Below are 20562 nucleotides of genomic sequence, written 5' to 3'. Positions count from 1 at the left end.
ATCCAAGTCACAGGGTCAATGAGCAATAAATGGAATTGCTCTCTGGAAGCTACAAGGTGCCATATGAATGACGGCTGTTGGGTGATCAATCACAGTGCACGTGAAACCTCAGCAGTCACAGCAAGATGACGGTAACAGCACAGGAGCCGCACCCAAGTGTGAACCGATCCCACATCCCTCACACCTGCAGAAACAGGGCCCACGCCAATGGCTCAGGCAACTTTTTGTTTCCACTACGTGATTTCAGCCTCCACAGCTCTGAATCCCCAACGAATCCTGCTAGCGGCCTGGGGACCCCAAACACCGCCATCCAGGCTGCATGGTTCACACGTTGTACTTAAAGCAAGCATATTAGTGGGTGACTTCACACCAACCACTGACTCCTACCTGGAGGTGACAGAAGGAAGAGTAGTGACGGGACACCAGGAGGGCTGTGCGTGATTCTCACACGGTGCTTCCCCAGGCCTCAATGCTTCCAGATGTGAGACCTCAAACCCACAGAGGCATACAGGCCAAGCATCCGCATCCACATTTCACTAAGCAAGTGAGGCAAGTGCTTTAGTCAGAGCATCAGGGGCCCTCCCAGGCCCTGCGCCTTCTCTCCCACCGTATAGACAATGGTCACTAAGGGGCCGTCTCTGGCTGTACCTACCATAGGCACTGACGGAGCACCACTGGCAATGCCCACATTCACCTCAGTGTCACTGACGTCACTCACACTGGCCCCTCCTTTCCTAAGACAAAGTTAACAGATGAAATGTACATCACACACATTCAGGAGACACTCTTTTTATTTTTTTATTTTTTTGAGATGGAGTCTCACTCTTTCACCCAGGCTGGAGTACAGTGGCGCGATCTCGGCTCACTGCACCCTCTGCCTCCTGGGTTCCAGCAATTCTCCTGCCTCAGCCTCCTGAGTAGCTGGGATTACAGGCTGGGATTACAGCCACCACACCCGGCTAATTTTTGTACTTTTAGCAGAGATAGGGTTTCACCATGTTGGCAGGTTGGTCTTGAACTCCTGACCTCGTGATCCACCTGCCTTGGCCTCCCAAAGTGCTGGGATTACAGGCGTGTGAGCCACTGTGCCTGTCCAGGAGATACTCTTTTTGAGTCTTCCCTGTTACAGTAAGAATTTCTGAACTGAATTACTTACTGGCTCCAGCTGGCCTTGTCAAGCTGCCATGCCACTCTTCATGGCATGCACCCCTCGCTCCAGCTGAGCTCAGCCCCTTCCCACATCTGCCCAAAGCTTTCCTCCTGTCTACAAGCCTGTGTGCACTCTCTGCCCCACCTGGAACTGCCTCTTCTCCAACTCCTACCAGTCATGCAAGGCACAGTTCAAAGGCCACTCCCTCCCCAGAGAGCCATTCTCAGCCCTAGCTGGAGCTAAGCTGTCCTCCTCCCCAGATCCTCTATTTCCTCCTGCCACCCTTGTTGGCACTCAGAATTCCCTACCTTGCATTTCAGCCCTTTAAGTAGACTCCTCCTTTTTTTTTTTTTTTTTTTTTTAGGACGGGGTTTCATCATGTTGGTCAGGCTGGTCTTGAACTCCTGACCTCAGATGATCTGCCCACCTTGGCCTCCAAGTAGATTCCTTCTATAAACATAAGAGGGCAGGACTCTGAGTCACCTGTTCCCAATCTTGCATGACTTTTTTTTTCCTTTTATTGAAACAGTCTCACTCTGTTGCCCAGGCTGGAGTGCAGTGACACATCTTGGCTCACTACAACCTCTGCCTCCTGGGTTCAAGCAATTCTTTTTTTTTTTTTTTTTTTGACATGGAGTCTCACTCTGTCGCCCAGGCTGGAGTGCAGCAGCATGATAGCTCCCTGCAACCTCCGCCTCCCAGATTCAAGCAATTCTCCTGCCTCAACCTCCTGAATAGCTGGGACTACAAGCACGTGCCACCACGCCTTGCTAACTTTTGTATTTTTAGTAGAGATGGAGTTTCACCATGTTGGCCAGGCTGGTCTCAAACTCCCGACCTCAGGTAATTCATCTGCCCTGGCCTCCCAAAGTGCTGGGATTACAGGCGTGAGCCACCGCACCTGACTGCACAGATTCCTTCTGGCCTGCATCAAAGCCCACAGTCCATCATGCCTGACCCGAACATCCCTAGCACAAGCCCAGGCACAGGCAAGGCCCACAGTAAATATTCAGTGCATAAGGGAGGGAGTGGGCAAACCCTCCAGACAAGCCCCTTGAACCTGACTCTTTGCTTTGGACAGTCGCTCCCAAAGAGATGTGTTACAGGTTGAGCTCTGTCCCCCACAAAGTTACAAGGAAGTCCTAACTTGTCTGAAACAAGTACACGAGCAGAAAGACCTTTGTCTTGTAGCTCCCCCACACCCTTCCTTCCTTTTTTTTTTTGGAGATGGAGTCTTGCTTTGTCAGTCACCCAGGCTGAAGTGCAATGGCGCTGTCTCAGCTCACTGCAACCTCTGCCTCCTGGGTTCAAGCGATTCTCCTACCTCAGCCTCCCAAGTAGCTGGTGCCTGCTACCACTCCCAGCTAGTTTTTGTATTTTTAGTAGAGATGAGGTTTCACTATGTTGACCAGGCTGGTCTCAAATTCCTGACCTCGAGTGATCTGTCTGCCTCAGCCTCTCAAAGTACTGGGGTTACAGCTGTGAGCCACTGCACCCGGCCCCCTTCCATTTTTTTTTTTAATAATACAGAATATATACTATGTCACATTAATAGTATCTACCAAGGCTCCAGAGCTGGTAATTTCTGGGCTTGATACCATCATCAATAACTCAAGTTCTTCCCATTTTCCATTTTGCCATCCTCAGAAAATTGGCTCTGTCCTCAGTTAAGCCCAGTCAAGATACCTACATTTCCAGGAGAGGAAAAGCCTGTTTCTTTTTTTCCTTGTTTTGGTCCAGGTAAACAAGGTTTCTTTTTATGTGAGAAAATCTTTTGAAAAAACAATAAAGCACTTTGGGAGGCCGAGGTGGGTGGATCACGAGGTCAAGAGATTGAGACCATCTTGGTCAACATGGTGAAACCCCGTCTCTACTAAAAATACAAAAAATTAGCTGGGCATGGTGGCGCGTGCCTGTAATCCCAGCTACTCAGGAGGCTGAGGCAGGAGAATTGCCTGAACCCAGGAGGCGGAGGTTGCAGTGAGCCGAGATTGCGCCATTGCACTCCAGCCTGGGCAACAAGAGTGAAACTTCGTCTCAAAAAAAAAAAAAAAAAAAAAGACACGGGCAAGGGCAATGAGCGTATCAAACTGGCTTAGGCTAATTAGGATTTATTCCTGAGTTGGGGATATGATCACCTTCCCTGAGCAAAACTCTTGATTTTATTAACTAAGAAAAAAATAATGAAAGAAAGATATGTGTCAGCTACAAGAGTCTTGACAGATCAATTGAGCCAATTGAGATTTAACAAGTTGAGACTCTCAAAGCACTTCCGATAATTTCCTTGACATTAGTTATTTACTAATGGTTACCAAATGGCTACTTTGTCTGATACTCTCTAATCATTTTACCTAACAATATCATGGCATTAAAATAAACTAAATCCTTATTCTTGGATTCAGCTGCCTCCAATTATACCATAAATTCCTTATGATCACATGCAGAAATTGGAGGAAATGTTACACTCTTGATACCTTCCTTTCTTATACCAGGCAGCTAGCCTCATATGCAGAAATCACAATAAAGTTTCTTGTCAAAAGGGATGCCAAGGAAAATAGAAACAGAGCTCTTATCTTCTGAAAAAACTCAACACATTTGTTTTTTGAGACAGAGTCTCCCTCTGTTACCCAGTTGGAATGCAATGGCACGATCTTGGTTCACTGAAACCTCCGCCTCCTGGGTTCAAGTGATTCTCCTGCCTCAGCCTCCCGAATAGCTGGGATTACAGGCGCCTGCCATGACGCCCAGCTAATTTTGTATTTTTAATAGCAGTGTGGTTTTCTTTTTTTTTTTTTTGAGACGGAGTTTCCAGTCTATTGTTACCCAGACTGGAGTGTAATGGCATGATCTCGGCTCACCCCAACCTCTGCCTTCTGGGTTCAAGCAATTCTCCTGCCTCAGCCTCCCAAGTAGCTGGGACTACAGGCGCGCACCATCATGCCCAGCTAATTTTTGTATTTTTAGTGGAGACGGGGTTTTACCTTGTTGACTAGGATGGTCTCGATCTCTTGACCTCGTGATCCACCCTCCTCGGCCTCCCAAAGTGCTGGGATTATAGGCGTGAGCCACTGTGCCCGGCAAGGTATGGTTTTCTCAAAGTTGGCCAGGCTGGTCTTGAACTCCTAACCTCAGGTGATCCACCGGCCTCAACCTCCCAAAGTGCTGAGATTACAGGTGTGAGCCACCATGCCCGGCCAACATCTTTTTTTCTTTGCAGGCTCCCCACCTGTTTTTTCCAGGTTTCAACCACAAGCTTCCACTCTCATCATCATGTGGATAGGTGTTACTAATTCTAGCCAGGGCCCTGGCTGGGCACTGAAGCTCAGCCATGCCTGCACAGAGTAAGGAATGACATGTTTATATCATTACCAAGAACAAAAGCTACCAGTTATTAAGTACTAGCATGCATAGGCACTGGGTGGGGTAGTTTAGGAGTATTCTCCTCCACTACTCCACTGTGTCTGTTATCACTTCAGGTGATGCCAAAAGGCAGATGATACAATTTTTTTTTTTAGACAGAGTTTCGCTCTTGCTGCCCAGGTTGAAGTGCAATGGCGTGATCTTGGCTCACTGCAACCTCCACCTTTCAGGTTCAAGTGACCCCCTTGCCTCAGCCTCCCGAGTAGCTGGGATTACAGGCATGCACCACCATGCTCAGCTAATTTTGCATTTTAAGTAGAGATGGGGTTTTTCCACGTTAGGGCGGTCTCGAACTCCTGACCTCAGGTGATCCGCTTGCCTTGGCCTCGCAGAGTGCTGGGATTACAGGCATGAACCACCACACCTGGCCAGATGATACGGTTTGACTGTATCCCAATCTCACCTTAAATTATAATAATCCCCACGTGTCAAGGGCAGGGCAGGGTGGAGATAAACGAATTATGGGAGTGGTTTATGGGTAGTGAATAAGTCTCATGAGACCTGATGGTTTTATAAATGGGCGCTCCCCTGCACAAGCTTTCTTGACTGCTGCCATGTACAATGTGCCTCTGCTCTTCTGACATGATTGTGACACCCAAGTGCCATGGCTAATTTTTGTATTTTTAGTAGCAATGTGGTTTCGCCATGTTGGCCAGGCTGGTCTCGAGGTCCTGGCCTCAGGTGATCTAGCTGTCTTTGGCCTCCCAAAGTTCTGGGATTACAGGCGTGAGCCACTGCATCCGGCCTATCTGCTGATTCTTACCCATGCTCAAGTTTGCAAATAATTGGTCTAGTTCATGTATTTGTTTCCTTGGTGATTATCTGTCTCTACACAGACATGTCTGAGAGCATAAATGTGGTTTTCCTTTAACTTGTGCTGAGCCCCCAGCATCTAGAACAGTGTCTAGTAATAGCAAGTGCTCAATCAATATTTGATGAATGGCCAGGTGCAGTGGCATGTGGTGCAGTGTCTCGTGCCTGTAGTCCCAGCTACTCGGGAGGCTGAGGTGGGAGGATCTCTTGAGCCCAGGAGTTCTGGGCTGTAGTGCACTATGCTGACCGGGTGTCTGCACTAAGTTCGGCATCAATATGGTGACCTCCCAGGAGCAGGGGACCACCAGGTTGCCTATGGAGAGGTGAACTGGCCCACGTCAGATACGGAGCAGGTCAAAACTCCCATGCTGATCAGTAGTGGGATCACACCTGTGAATAGCCACTGCACTCCAGCCTGGGCATCATAGCGAGACCCTGTCTCTTAAAAAAAAAATTTTTGATGAATGAACAAAAATAAACAGACTGGTGCAGTGGCTCACACCTGTAATCCTAGCACTTTGGGAGGCCAAGATGGGCAGATCACCTGAGGTCAGCAGTTTGAGACCAGCCTGACCAAAAGGGAGAAACCCAGTCTCTACTAAAAGTACAAAATTAGCTGGGCGTGGTGACGCATACCTGTAATCCCAGCTACTCAGGAGACTGAGGCAGGAGAATCACTTGAATCCGGGAGGCTGAGATCTCACCGTTGCACTCCAGCCTGGGCAACAAGAGCAAAACTCCGTCTCAAACAATAACAATAACAACAAAAAATTTCCACAGCTTTAGCAGGGGTGTGAAGTGTCAGGCTGGGAGCTGAGCTGATTTCCACAGTTTGGGAATATCTGCCTGCTGGGGCAGATTTACAACCCCAGACAGACACTTTGCCACAAGGCCTTTCACTTCCCAGTTACTTTAGCTCCCAACTCCCAGACAAAAGCCAAACCTAATTCGCTTGCCTGGCACAAGCAAGAGAGAACGTATTCATGAGAATCATTTCACCTTTCTGTGTCCAGTCATCAGAAAATGGTCATCTTTTCCGCCCTCATCCCCACTATCTTAGACATTCTACCATTTTTAATGAAGTCCCAACTGGGCTAGGATTCTGGGGTATCTGGATTCTTTTCTAGCAAGTTTTCTTTAAAAAGGAATAAAAATTAATCATCTTTAAAGAAAGTAGGCCAGGTGTGGTGGCTCACACCTATAATCCTAGCACTTTGGGAGGCTGAGGTGGGTAGATCACTTGAGGTCAGGAGTTCAAGACCAGCCTGGCCAAGAGAGTGAAACCCTGTCTCTACTAAAAATACAAAAACAAAGAAAAAAATTAGCCAAGCATGGTGGTACACACCTATAATCCTAGCTATCTGGGAGGCGGAGGTGGAAGGATTGCTTGAACCAGGGAGGCAGAGGCAGAGGTTGCAAGATTGCAGTGAGCCAAGATCGTGCCACTGCACACTCCAGCCTGGGTGACAGAGCCAGACTCCATCTCAAACACACACACACACACACACACACACACACACACACACACACGAGAGACAGAGAAGAATATGGCCAGGCAGCGTGGCTCACGCTTGTAATCCCAGCACTTTGGGAAGCTGATGCGGGCAGATCAAGGGCCAGGAGATCAAGACCAGCCTGGCCAAACCCTATCTCTACTAAAAACACAAATATTATCCAGGTGTGGTGGTGGGCACCTGTAATCCTAGCTACTGGGGAGGCTGAGGCAGAAGAATAGCTTGAATCCGGAAGGGGGAGTTTGCAGTGAGCAGGGATCATGTCATTGCACTCCAGCCTGGGCGACACAGTGAGACTATGTTTAAAAATAAATAAAGTAATAACTATGCAAATGATGACCACGTTGAGCAGTGCATTCTTTTACAGTATTGTCACTGTCCATCTCCACGCCCGCACTGGGTGACCATGCTCCACAGTGACTGCTTACCATTGTCTGTAATTTGAGGGCAGAGCAGGGCCCATCTTTTTGTACTGCCACAAGCTGGCACCATAATGTGCTCATCAAATCTTTCCTGAACAAAGAACCCACCCTGCAAATCCCAAAAGGGCTAACAATAAGATACTTTGACTTCCAAAATTAATCCCCTATAACGCCTCAGCTTCTCCACGGACGGGATGACTACCCTGCCCTGCCCTCTTAGCTGATGGGGAATCAGCGAAGGTAAATATCTTGGTCCAGTCACCTAGAGGGAAGACACAAGGCTCTTGTCTTCAGCCCTGAGTTCTCTCTACAGGTACACTGCGCCCTGCAGAAGATGCCAACAGAAACAACACAAATTGCAAATGAACGGGAAACGTGCAGGATCAATGAAAGTCTGGGACAACAAATAATACACATAATGATGCAATTACAACAATCGGACGGCACAAGGTAGGTCGACAGGACTCAGCCCAGCGAGAAAGGCACGGTGGTCAGCGCGGGATTCCTGGGCGACGCGGATCCAGCCAGCAGCATCTGAACCGCACTATCGCCGCCGCGTAGACACAGGCGCCAACGCTCGCTCACACACGCGCACTCTCCCGCCCGCGCGCGACCACACCCTCGGTGCCCCGGGCGGCCTGGGCGACTGGACCTCACCTGTGGGCTTGGAGCGCTGAGGCTCGAAGGAGCGCCTTGCAGGGTTGCCTCCAGCCGCAGCCCCCCACCCCGCTTCCAGCCTCTCTCCGGCGCTCGCGGCAGGACACAGCCGGCAGTCTGCTGGACCCACCCGCTTCGCCCCTCCCCGCCCCGCGCCGCAGTCTACTTCCGGGGCGGTGCCCTGGCAACCCAAGACGCGACCGCTGGCACTACAACTACTTCCGGAATCGGGCTTGCCTGGGGCTTCTCTGGGCTGCTATCCCGGGAGCCCGCTATGCCCAGGACTTAGATCCCTGGAAATGCCTGAGTTCTCTCCACAGGTACACTCGCCACCTTCGGGACTCAGAAAGAACCTGGTCAGGGCGCACCGGTGGTCTATAATCCCAGCACTTTGGGAAGCCAAGGTGTGCGGATCACGAGGTCAAGCGATCGAGACGGCCTGGCCAACATGGTGAAACCCCATCTCTACTAAAAATACAAAAATTAGCTGGGCGTGGTGGCGCAGGCCTGTAGTCCCAGATATTCGGTAGGCTGAAGCTAAGGCAGGAGAATCGCTTGAACCCGGGAGGCGGAGGTCGCTGTGAGCCAGGGTCGCGCCATTGCACTCCAGCCTGGCGACAGAGCGAGACTCCATCTCAAAAACAAAAACAAAAATTAGCCAGGCATGGTGGCAGGTGCCTGTAATTCCAGCTACTCCGGAGGCTGAGGCAGAGAGTTACTTGAACCCGGGAGACGGAGGTTGCAGTGAGCCGAGATTGCGCCACTGCACTCCAGCCTGGTGACAGTGAGACTCCGTCTCAAAAACAAAAACAAAAAACAACTTTATTACTCTCTTTTGTTGTTAAGATACTCAAGCTACAGAAATAGTCTTTTTCTTTTCTATTTTTTTGAGATGGAGTCTCACTCTGTCATGCAAGCTGGAGTGCAGTGGCACAGCCTCGGTTCATTACAACCTCCACCTCCTGGATTCAAGTGATTCTGCTGCCTCAGCCTCCCAAGTAGCTGGGATTACCGGTGCCAGCCACCACACCCAGCCTATTTATTTATTTATTTATTTATGGTAGAGACGGGGATTCACCATGTTGGTCAGGCTGGTCTTGAACTCCTGACCTTCAGTGATCCACCAGCCTCAGTCTTCCAAAGTGCTGAAATTGTAGGCATCAACCACCACAGCTGGCCAAAATGCTTAAACTACAGAAATAGTCATAATCCAGAACAGATACGTTTCCAGATCTGGTTTTCTGCCTAAGTGACCATCTGCAATAAACTGGTGGCTTAGCTGGAAAGCTAGAAGAGGCATTCTTAACAGACAAAACGGTGACCAATTCCTAGACCTTTCGATGAGAACAGATAAATAGGGAAATCGCAACATAAAGGAGAACAGATACTCTCTACCAAGCAAAAGAGACAACATCCAAAAGAAGTGAGATTTTTGAGGCGGGGCAAGGTGGCTCATGCCTGTAATCCCAGAACTTTGAGAGGCCAAGAAGGGTGGATCATCTGAGGTCAGGAGTTCAAGACCAGCCTGGCCAACATGGTGAAACCCTGTCTCTCTCTCTTTTTTTTTTTTAAAGATAGGGTTTCACCATGATGGCCAGGCTGTTCTTGAACTCTTGACCTCACGTGATCCACCCACCTCGGCCTCCCAAAGTGCTAGGATTACAGGCTTGAGCCATTGCACCTGGCCTGAAACCCTGTCTCTACTAAAAATACACAAATTAGCCGGGTGCGGTGGCTCAAGCCTGTAATCCCAGCACTTTAGGAGGCCGAGGCGGGTGGATGACAAGGTCAAGAGATCAAGACCATCCTGGTAAACATGGTAAAACCCCGTCTCTACTAAAAATACAAAAATTAGCTGGGCATGGTGGCACTCGCCTGTAGTCCCAGCTACTCAGGAGGCTGAGGCAGGAGAATTGCCTGAACCCAAGAGGCAGAGGTTGCTGTGAGCCGAGATCGCGCCATTGCACTCCAGCCTGGGTAACAAGAGCGAAACTCCGTCTCAAAAAAAAAAATATACACAAATTAGCTGGGCCTGGTGGTGCATGCCTATAATCCCAGCTACTCGGAAGGTTGAGGCAGGAGAATTGCTTGAACCCAGGGGCAGAGGTGTCAGTGAACTGAGATTGCACACCATTGTACTGCAGCCCTAGGTCACAAGAGCAAAACTTCATATCAAAAAAAAAAAAAGGCCGGACGAGGTGGCTCACGCCTATAATCCCAGCACGTTGGGAGGCTGAGGCGGGTGGATCATGAGGTCAAGAGATCGAGACCATCCTGGTCAACAAACTGAAATGCAAAAATACTAAAAATGCAAAAATTAGCTGGGTATGGTGGCACGTGCCTGTAGTCCCAGCTACTCGGGAGGCTGAGGCAGGAGAATTGCTTGAACCCAGGAGGCGGAGGTTGCGGTGAGCCGAGGTAGTACCATTGCACTCCAGCCTGGGTAACAAGAACGAAACTCCGTCTCGGAAAAAAAAAAAAAAAAAAGGCCAGGCGTGGTGGCTCACGCCTGTAATCAAAGCACTTTGGAGGCCAAGACGGGCAGATCACCTGATGTTGGGAGTTCAAGACCAGCCTGACCAACATGGTGAAACTCTGTCTTTATTTAAAAAATAAATAAATAAAAAAGAGAGAGAGAAAAAAAGAAGAAGTGAGTTTTCAGCCCAGGAGGCAGAGGTTGCAGTGAGCCAAGATCTTGCCACTGTACTGTAGCCTGGGCAACAAAGCAAGACTCCCATCTCAAAAAAAAAAAAAAGAAATGAATTTTCAGGACAAAACCCTGGAATTACCCTAGGATGTAAGAAGGAATCCCACCTGCTGAATGGGTTTCCCTAGAGAGCAGTCGAGTTCTCTGGTATTTAGTCTGAAGCTATTAGAATGACTCATCACAGAGTGAGTTCAGACCAAAAACGTTAAGGAAAACAAACCACATTCAAGGGTGTAAAAATTACCTGGGCATGGTGGCACACACCTGCAGCACCAGCCACTTGGGAGACTGAGGTGGGAGAATTGCTTGAGCCTGGAAGGTTGAATCTGCAGTGAGCTGTGATCATGCCACTGCACCCCAGTCTGGGTGACAGAGTGAGACCCTGTCGCAAAAAGCAAAAATGTCCTCAGATTACTGGCCAATTCCAGCCTGCACCGTTACTGTGCAGCTCAAAAGTTAAGAATGGCTTTTACGTATGACCATTTGCAATCCATTTGTGAATAAGGAACGTACTAATTTTGAGTCCCAATTAAGTGAAATGTATTACTTCCTCTTTCTCCAAATGAATTTTATTATTTTTGACCAGACGCGGTGGCTCACACCTGTAACCCCAGCACTTTGGGAGGCCAAGATGGGTGGATCACCTGAGGTCAAGAGTTCAAGTTCAGCCTGGCCAATATGTTGAAACTTTGTCTCTACTAAAAATACAAAAATTAGCTGGGTATGGTGGTGCGCGCTTGCAGTCCCAGCTACTCGGGAAGGCTGAGGCAGGAGAATCACTTGAACCCAGGAGGCGGAGGTTGCAGTAAGCTAAGATCACGCCACTGCACTCCAGCCTGGGCAACAAGGAGACTCCAACTCAAAATAAAATTTATTATTTTCATTATAGACCTGTGTTACCCCCCATTGCTTTTTTTTTGTTTGTTTGAGATGGTGTCTTGCTCTGTCTCCAGGCTACAGTGCAGTGGTGCAATCTCGGCTCACTGCAACCTCCGCCCCCTGGGTTCAAGCGATTCTTCTGCCTCAGCCTCCCGAGTAGCTGGGACCACAGGTGTCTGCCACCACGCCTGGCTAATTTTTTTTGTATTTTTAGTAGAGACAGGGTTTCACCATGTTGGCCGGGATGGTCTCGATCTTTTGACCTCGTGATCCACCTGCCTCAGCCTCCCAAAGTGCTGGGATTACAGGCGTGAGCCACTGCGCCTGGCCGCTATCTCAAATTTTCTATACAATTATTATACATTTTTAATTTCACCAGTTTAAAGAGTCATGCCAACTTGTGCAACTTGTAAGTGACAGAGCCTGGCTTTGAACCCAGGACACCTGAATACTCGTGGTGCTGCCTCTCAGGAGGGGTGGTGGTTTGCTTTCTTTGTGATGACTGGAGCTTTGCTAACGTCATTTCCTACAATCAATCTCCCACACAACCACCTCCCAGGCCTGGAGTGCTTTCGGCCCATCATCATCTACTTTTGGCACCATCTAGTGGAGCCAACACTAATCTGGAGTCCAGATTGCCAGTTCATACCCCTCCCCTGCTGTCTGGTCTGTTTGTGAGACCTTGAGAAGTCCCAAGGCTTCTGGCTACAGTATTCTCACCCTAAACGCAGGAGATGAATGAAGGCTTGCACAGGATCCAGGGAAGCTTAGGGCCTGACATAGTAAAATGTCCAATAAACATCTCTCCAGCATGTTACCTCATGCCTGCAATCCCAGTACTTTGGGAGGCAAGACAGGAGGATCACTTGAGGTCAGTTAGTGGTGTGAAGTATATTCACATTGTGCAACCAATCTCCAGGACTTTGTCATCCTGCAAAACTGAAACTCTACCCATTGGACACAACTCCCATCCTTCTTTCCCCAACCCATGAATTCAACCCCAACCTTTTGAATTTCTGTCTTATTTTTTTGAGACAGTCTCACTCTGTCACCTAGGCTAGAGTGCAGAGGTGCCGTCTCAGCTCACTGCAACCTCTGCTGCCTGGGTTCAAGTCATTCTCAGGCCTCAGCCTCCTGAGTAGCTGGGGGCTGCCACCACACCTGGCTAATTTTTGTAGTTTTATAGCAGAGACAGGGGTTTCACTATCTTGCCCAGGCTGGTCTTGAACTCCTGATCCTGTGATCCACCCTCGTCGGCCTCCCAAAGTGCTGGAATTACAGGCATGAGCCACCATTCCTAGCCTCTACTTTCTGTCTTAATGAATTAGACTTCCTAAGTATCTCATCTAATCTGGGCTGGAATCTGGGCTGGGGGCTGTGGCTCACACCTGTAATCCCAGCACTTTGGGAGCCTGAGGCAGGATGATCGCCTGAGCCCAAGAGTTTGAGGCTAGCCTGGGCAACACAGGGAGACCTTATCTCTACAAAAAAAATAAAGAGAGAAAATTAAAAAAAGGCCAGGTGCGGTCATTCATGCCAGTAATCCCAGCACTTTGGGAGGCAGAGGCAGGAGGATCGCTTGAGCCCAGGAGTTTGAGACCAGCCTGGGCAGCATAGGGAGACCTCTACTCTACAAAAAGAAAAAAGGAAGAAAGAAAAAAGAAAGGCATCCAAAAAAAAGAAGAGAGTAATAACAAAAAAAAAAAGAAGAGAGGGAAAAAGAAGGCCAGGCACGGTGGCTCACAAACGTAATCCCAGCACTTTGGGAGGCTCAGTTGGGTGGATCACCTGAGGTTGAGAGTTCAAGTTCAGCCTGGCCAACTTGGAGAAACCCTGTCTCTACTAAAAATACATAATTAGCTGGGCGTGGTGGCAGATGCCTGTAATTCCAGCAACTCAGGAGGCTGAGGCAGGAGAATCCCTTAAACCAGGGAGGCAGAGGTTTCAGTGAGCCAAGATCATGCCATTGCACTCTAGCCTGGGCAACAGGAACAAAACTCTGTCTCAAAAAAAAAAAAAGGAAGAAAAAAAGAAAGAGTTCGTCGCTGCTCTCTCAGCTTCGCAATGCCATCCAAGGACAATAAGAAGAGGAAAGACACCGGAAAGTCACAAAGAAAGACAAAGACCCCATGAACAAATCCAGGGGCAGGGCCAAAAGGAAGAAGTGGTCCAAAGGCAAAGTCCAGGACAAGCTCAATAACGGAGAGGTGTTTGACAAAGCTATCTATGGCACACTCTGTAAGGAAGTTCCCAAGCATAAACTTACAGCCCTGTGGTCTCTGAGAGACTGAAGATTCGAGGCTCCCTGGCCAGGGCAGCCCTTCAGAAGCTCCTTAGGAAAGAACTTCACAAATTTGTTCCAAAGCACAGAGCTCAGGTAATTTCTACCACAAATACCAAGGGTGGAGATGCCCCAGATGCTGGTGACGACCCACAGACAGGTCCAACCAACTGTACATTTGCAAATCATACAGTATTTTCATCTATTTATTATCTATTTTTAGAGAAGAGGTCTTGCTCTGTGGCCCATGCTGGAGTGCAGTGGCAGGATCACAGCTCACTGTAAACCTGAGAGCTCTGGGCCTCCAGTGATCCTCCTTCCTCAGCCTCTGGAGCAATTAGGACTACAGGCATGTGCCACCACACCCAGCTAATTTTTGTTTTTTTGTGACTGGCTTAGATCACTTAGCATGATGTCCTCAGATTCATCCCTGTTATAACATGGATTTCCTTTTACTTTTCTTTTTCTTCTTTTTTGTTTTTAAAAACATTCCATTGTATGTTTTTAGGGCATTTTAAAAAATCAAGGGTCAGCCAGGCACAGTGGGAGTAATCCCAGCACTTTGGGAGGCCGAGGCTGCTGAATCACCTGAGGTCAGGAGTTCAAGACTAGCCTGGCCAACATGGTGAATCCCTGTCTCTACCAGAATTGCAAAACTTAGCCAGGCATGGTGGGGTGTGCCTGTAATCCCAGCTACTCAGAAGGCTGAGGCAGGAGAATCACTTGAATCCAGGAGGCAGAGGTTGCAGTGAGCAGAGGTCCCGCCATTGTACTCCAGCCTGGGTGAGAAGAGCAAAACTCTGTCTCAAAAAAAAAGAAGATCATTTGCCCAAGGTCACATAGCCAATCCTGAATGGCAGGACTGGAACCCAGCTGGACTTCCCAGCCATCTGCCCACTGCATGCTAGGAGAGTGGGGGCTGAAAGCAGACCCCAGGAGGCCCCAGAGTTATTTTCACTGAGCCCAGACCACCCCTACCCCAGAAACCCAGGAACACTCACCTACACCCACTGGCCAGGAAGGTGTCGAACTCAGCAGCCATCTTGCAGGACAGAGCTGGGTGACTGTGTTCTGCAGAGCAGTTGGTGACCACACTGTGGGACCCTGGAGAAGTGAGGAGGAGTCAGGGGACCCTGCCCGGCTCCCGCTTCACAACCCAGAACACGGAATACAGAGCAAGGCCGGGCTGCAGGGACTCTGGATTGGCCCACCCACTCCCATTTTACACATGGTGACACTGAGGCCTGGGGAGGGCAGCCCTGTCTGGGACCACAGAGCTACTGGACAGCAGGTTGGGCTGGGACTCAGGCATTCAGGGCCTTATCTAGCACCGCGCCTCCCCACACCCACGCCCACACTCACCTCCTTTCCAGAACGGCACCACAGGGACCCAACCATAACCACACACCTGGGCAGCATCTCACCCTCTTCTATCATGCACACAGGCACACACACACACACACACACATACACTTACACATATACATACACATGCACGCTTACACACATACACATACACACACATACATATACACACCCACAGTCACAGCCACACTCAGCCCCTCCACGATTACATAACACAACCCTAAACTCATTATCAGGACACAAACTCTATGTGAACAGACCCACACCCACACCCAGGGACACCGTGCCACTAGGGACATCACACTTTCATAGCCACAAAAACCTCCTGTGCCAGCCACCTCAGAGATGTTCCCACAACCCAGTCCAGATCCCCCAGATTGGACAGCGCCCTGCCAAGAGTTTCCAAATGCTGTCCCTATCGACCCTCAAACCTCACAAGGCAGGTGTCACCTGTTCCCTTCCCAGATGACAAAAAGGAGGCTGAGTGACAGACCAGGGTTGGCAAGTGCTAGGCTGAGATTCAAACCCACAGGCCTCGGACCTCTCCCTGCCACCTCCCAAGCAGCTAAAGCTGCTCAGCGCCCTATATAAACCAAACCCAGACTCTGAATGACAGGCAGAGGCAGCACGTGGACACCACAAAGACGAGCCAGGCACGGCCCAGCATGGGGAGAGCTTCTCAGCTGCCCAAGTGGGTCCTCTCACACCCAGTGAGCACCAAGGGCCTTTGAGGGCGTCCCTGGCCCTGGGACTGCCCTGACCAGGACTCGGGACAATTTTGGACCCCTTCCAAGTGTCCCACCTAATGTTTAAAGCCTCCAGACTCCCTCCAAGCTGTCTATCTGCCTCCAAGAGGTAGACAGTAGAGTTAATGTGGTTCCTCCGAGTAGGTGCATTAGTCAGTGGCCTGCTGTGATGTTAGCTGTTAATCGTACAGCTAGTGCTACTGGTTGAATAAAAAGGCAGATTGTTTCGATGATGATTAGCATAGGAATAAGTGGGATAGGTGTTCCTTCGGGTAAGAAATGGGCTAGAGATGCTTTTGTTTTAAATCGAAATTCTGTGAGTACAGTGGCTGCCCACAGGAGAATTGCTATGCCTAAATGTATTGATAGTTGAGTAGTTGGTGTAAATGCGTCGGGTGTAAGTCCGAGGAGGTTATTTAGGGCGATAAAGGTAATTAGGGCTAAGAGTATAAGGGCTGAGTTCGTCCTTTAATATCATGAACTGCTGTTATTTGTTTTAGTGGAAGTTGGATTAATCATTGTTGGAGCGAGGAAAGTCGGTTGTTGATTAGGTTATTAGAAGGCACAATCAATGTAGGAAATAAAATAATATTGCTGGGGATTCCTAAGATTGTTGGGATATTGAAAGAGGTGAATAGATTTTTGTTCATTTTAGTTCTCAAGTTTTATGTTTTTGGGTTTTAATTAACTTTGATGACAGGGTGGTGTGCAAGGTAAAATTCAGTATTTTTAATTGAATCATATAGAAGAGGGCTACAACAGTGGATAAGATCGCCACTGGTCATGTTGAAATATCTAGTTGGGGCATTCACTGTAGAGAGAGGTTCTCTCAATCTTTGACTTAAGAGGTTAATGCTAAGTAGCTTTACAGTGATGCAATGTATGGATATGAGGCTCAGACTTCAAAGTGTTTGAAATACAGGAGTTCTAGAATGATGGGTATAAAGCTATGATTTGATACGCAAATTTCTGAGCATTGCCCATAAAATAGGCCCGGTCTTACAGAGGCTAAGACAGCTTAATTTAAACGTCCGGGGATTGCATCTGTTTTAACGCCTAGTGATGGGACAGCTCATGAGTGTAAGACATCTTCTGATGAAATTAGCATACGGATATCTGCTTCTATTGGCGAGGTTGTTTGGTTATCTACTTCAAGAGGTCGAAATTCGCCGGGTTCAAGAAAATACGTTGGCATAATATAAGAATGAAAGCTAGGCCGGACACGGTGGCTCACACCTATAATCCCAGCACTTTGGGAGGCCGAGGCGGGTGGATCATGAGGTCAAGAGATCGAGACCAGATAAGGATCCAAGATGGCCGATCGCTAACATCCCGGGATTGCAGCTCTCAGGGAAGGCGCGGAGAACTAGAGGACGCCTCACGTTCAGACAAATTCTGGTCGCTCATGGAGCAGGAGATCCCCCAGTGGAGGAAACACACGGGTCGCCAGCGTGACTCTCGTGGCCGGTGCAGCGGTTCCGCCGGCACCTTGGCGCGGCAGCTCTCGGAGCAAAGTAAACAGGTTCGGAGGACCGGCCCGGGTCCCCAGCACGACACCAGAGCCCGGCAGCGGCTGTGACGGCACCTCGGCGCGGGAGCGCTCGGCGCAGAGTAAACAGGACTGGTTTCCCTTCTGACTGAGGTTTGGAGCCCCAGGAAGGCAGAGTGCCTACTACGGACACAAGAAGGAAGCCAGACAGGAGAATCCTGGGCAGAAAAGCACCATCAGTTTTAACGCCGCTGCTCTGGCCCTGGGAACTAACAACCTGGACGTCCACTCAAGACACCTAATCTGAAAGTTGGTAATTTCAAAGAGACAGGAGGATAAATTTACAATGACGGGAAGAAACCAGCGTAAAAAAACTGAGAATACTCAAAATCAGAACGCCTCTCCCTCTAAAGATGATCACAGTTCCACATCAACAAGGGAACAAGGCTTGATGGAGAACGAGTGCATCCCAATGACAGAATCACTCTTCAAGGAATGGATAATAAGAAACTTCAGTGAGTTAAAAGACCATGTTGTAGCCCAACGTAAAGAAACTAGGAACTTTGAAAAAAGGTTTGATGAAATCCTATTGAGAATAGACAACTTAGAGCGGAGTATGAGTGAATTAATGGAACTAAAGAATACAATACAGGAACTCCGAGAAGTATGCACAGGTTTAAACACTCGAATTGTTCAAGCAGAAGAAGGGATATCAGAGGTCAAAGTCCAACTTAATGAAATAAAACGTGAAGAAAAGATTAGAGAAAAAAGGATAAAAAGGAAAGACCACAAAGTCTCCCAAGAAATGTGGGACTATGTGAAAAGACCAAATTTACGTTTGATAGGTGTACCTGAATGCGACGGAGAGAATGAATCCAAGATGGAAAATACCCTTCAGGATATTATTCAGGAAAATTTTCCTAAACTAGCAAAGCAGGTCAACATTCAACCCCAGGTAATACAGAGAACACCACAAAGATATTCCTCAAGAAGAGCAACCCCAAGGCACATAATCGTTAGATTCACCAGGGTTGAAACGAAGGAGAAAATACTAAGGGCAGCCAGAGAGAAAGGTCATGTTACCCACAAAGGCAAGCTTATCAGACTTACAGCAGATCTCTCAGCAGAAACTCTACAAGCCAGAAGAGAGTGGGGGCCAATATTCAACATTCTCAAAGAACAGAACCTTCAGCCCAGAATTTCATATCCAGCCAAACTAAGCTTCACAACTGAAGGAAAAATAAAATCTTTTATGAACAAGCAAGAACTCAGAGATTTTATTACCACCAGGCCTGCTTTACTAGAGCTTCTGAAAGAAGCATTACACACAGAAAGAAACAACCAGTATTAGCCTTTCTAAAAATACACCAAAAAGTAAAGAGCACCAACATAAAGAAGAATTTACACCAACGAATGGATAAAACAGCCAGTCAACATCAAATGGCAGTAACCCTAAATTTAAATTGACTGAATTCCCAATCAAAAGACACAGCCAAAACCCAATGGCATTTTACATCCAGACCTGTTTCACATGCAAGGATACACAAAGACTCAAAACAAAGGGATGGAGAAAGATTTACCAACCAAATGGAGAGCAAAAATAAATAATAAATAAATAAAAAGCAGGAGTTGCAATTCTCGTATCGGAGAAAATAGATTTTAAAGCAACAAAGATATAGTGGTAAAAGGATCAATGCAACAACAAGAGCTAACGATCCTAATACCCAGATACGAGACTTAGATTCAATGAGACAGAAAATTAATAAGGATATCAAGGACTTGAACTCATATCCGGAACAAGTAAACTTAATAAATATTCATAGAGCTCTCCACTTCAAATACACAAAGTATACATTCTTGTCAATACCACATCACACCTACCCATAAGTTTAAATGAAACATAGATTGGCCATTATTAATACTCAATTTTTTTCAAAATATAGCAATATTTCCATTTACTCTCCCTCTTTCTTCCTCTCCTTTACTTATTTTTTTTTTCTTTCCTTCTCTCAAAAAAAAAGAAATCAACTTGTAAACCTCTAGATCCAGGTTGGCAATGTCTCTCTCATTGCTTGATTTCCTTCCTTCCCTTCCCTCCCTCCCTCCCTCCCTCCCCGCTTCCTCCCTTCCTTCCTCCCTTCCTTCCTTCCTTCCTTCCTTCCTTCCTTCCTTCCTTCCTTCCTTCCTTCCTTCATCCCTTCCTTCCTCCCTACCATCCTTCTTCCCTCCCTTCCTGCCTTCCTCCCCCCGCCAAAAAAAAAAAAGAGATCGAGACCATCCTGGTCAACAAGGTGAAACCCCGTCTCTACTAAAAATACAAAAATTAGCTGGGCATGGTGGTGCGTGCCTATAGTCCCAGCTTCTCAGGAGACTGAGGCAGGAGAATTGCTTGAACCCAGGAGGCGAGGTTGCCGTGAGCCGTGCCAGTGCACTCCAGTCTGGGTAACAACAGCGAAACTCCGTCTCAAAACAACAAAACAAAAAGAATCAAAAGCTAAGTCTTCATAGTCTGAGTATTCGTAAGTTCAGTATCATTGGTGACCAGTTGATTTAAGGGTTTAGGGTTTATTAAACTCTTCTGTTATGTACAGGATTCGTAGGGATGGGAGGGTAATTTAATAAGAATAATGGCGGGTAGGATAGTTCAGATTATTTCCATTTCTTGAGCGTTTATGGTGCTGGTATGGGTTAGCTTTGTAGTAAGTATTAGGGAAATAACATATAGGACTGGAGAGCTAATTAGGAAAATAATTATGAGGATGTGATCATGGAAATCAATTAGTTCTTTATAATGGGGGACGTAGCGTTTTATAGACCTAGTTGGGCTGGGTGAGCCATTAAGATATATAGAGTTTGGTCTATAATTTAACTTTCAAGAAGTTATGTAATTATTTTACAAATATCTTATTGAAAAGTTATAGGGTCTATGGAATTGGCTTGAAACCAGTTTTTGGGGGTTCAAATCCTTCCTTTTGTTGCATTGAACTTAGCACAGAAAGTCAACACCAGAACAAAAGTATGCCAAATTGCAGGGTTTATTGCCGGCGACCACGGAGGACTCACATCTCTCCAACCCGTGGCAGAAAAAGAAGAATGACAAGACCTTTTTATACCCACAA

The 20562-nt window shown here is 47.8% G+C and overlaps 1 protein-coding gene and 1 pseudogene across 28 annotated transcripts in view; one reads left to right on the top strand and one right to left on the bottom strand.

Annotated features, from left to right (window-relative positions):
- TTLL1 (TTL family tubulin polyglutamylase complex subunit L1) overlaps positions 1-8113 on the bottom strand; it is a 42231-nt gene extending 34118 nt beyond the window's left edge. For 5 of the 28 annotated variants that reach the window (XM_078333659.1, XM_078333654.1, XM_054238901.2 and 2 more), the window contains exons 1-4: positions 7977-8113; positions 6020-6101; positions 653-734; positions 388-536 (exon numbers count right to left, since the gene is read on the bottom strand). Coding sequence is in view for 9 of the 28 variants with exons in the window: in XM_078333631.1 (XP_078189757.1) it covers positions 653-690 (38 nt within the window). In the remaining 19 variants the exon portion in view is untranslated. Of the gene's footprint in view, positions 1-387; positions 537-652; positions 735-6019; positions 6102-7750; positions 7895-7976 lie in introns of those variants that run through there. The other 23 variants (XM_078333628.1, XM_078333721.1, XM_008979787.6 and 20 more) reach the window with 13 other exon arrangements.
- An 86-nt stretch (positions 8114-8199) lies between these two features.
- On the top strand, positions 8200-19535 carry LOC144577304 (small ribosomal subunit protein eS25 pseudogene; annotated as a pseudogene).
- The last annotated feature ends 1027 nt before the right edge of the window (positions 19536-20562 follow it).

The sequence above is a fragment of the Callithrix jacchus genome, chromosome 1 (genome assembly GCF_049354715.1).
Source record: "Callithrix jacchus isolate 240 chromosome 1, calJac240_pri, whole genome shotgun sequence".
NCBI lineage: Eukaryota > Metazoa > Chordata > Mammalia > Primates > Cebidae > Callithrix > Callithrix jacchus.
The sequence above is the reverse complement of the archived record's forward strand: the minus strand, read 5'-3'. Positions and strand labels throughout refer to the sequence as shown.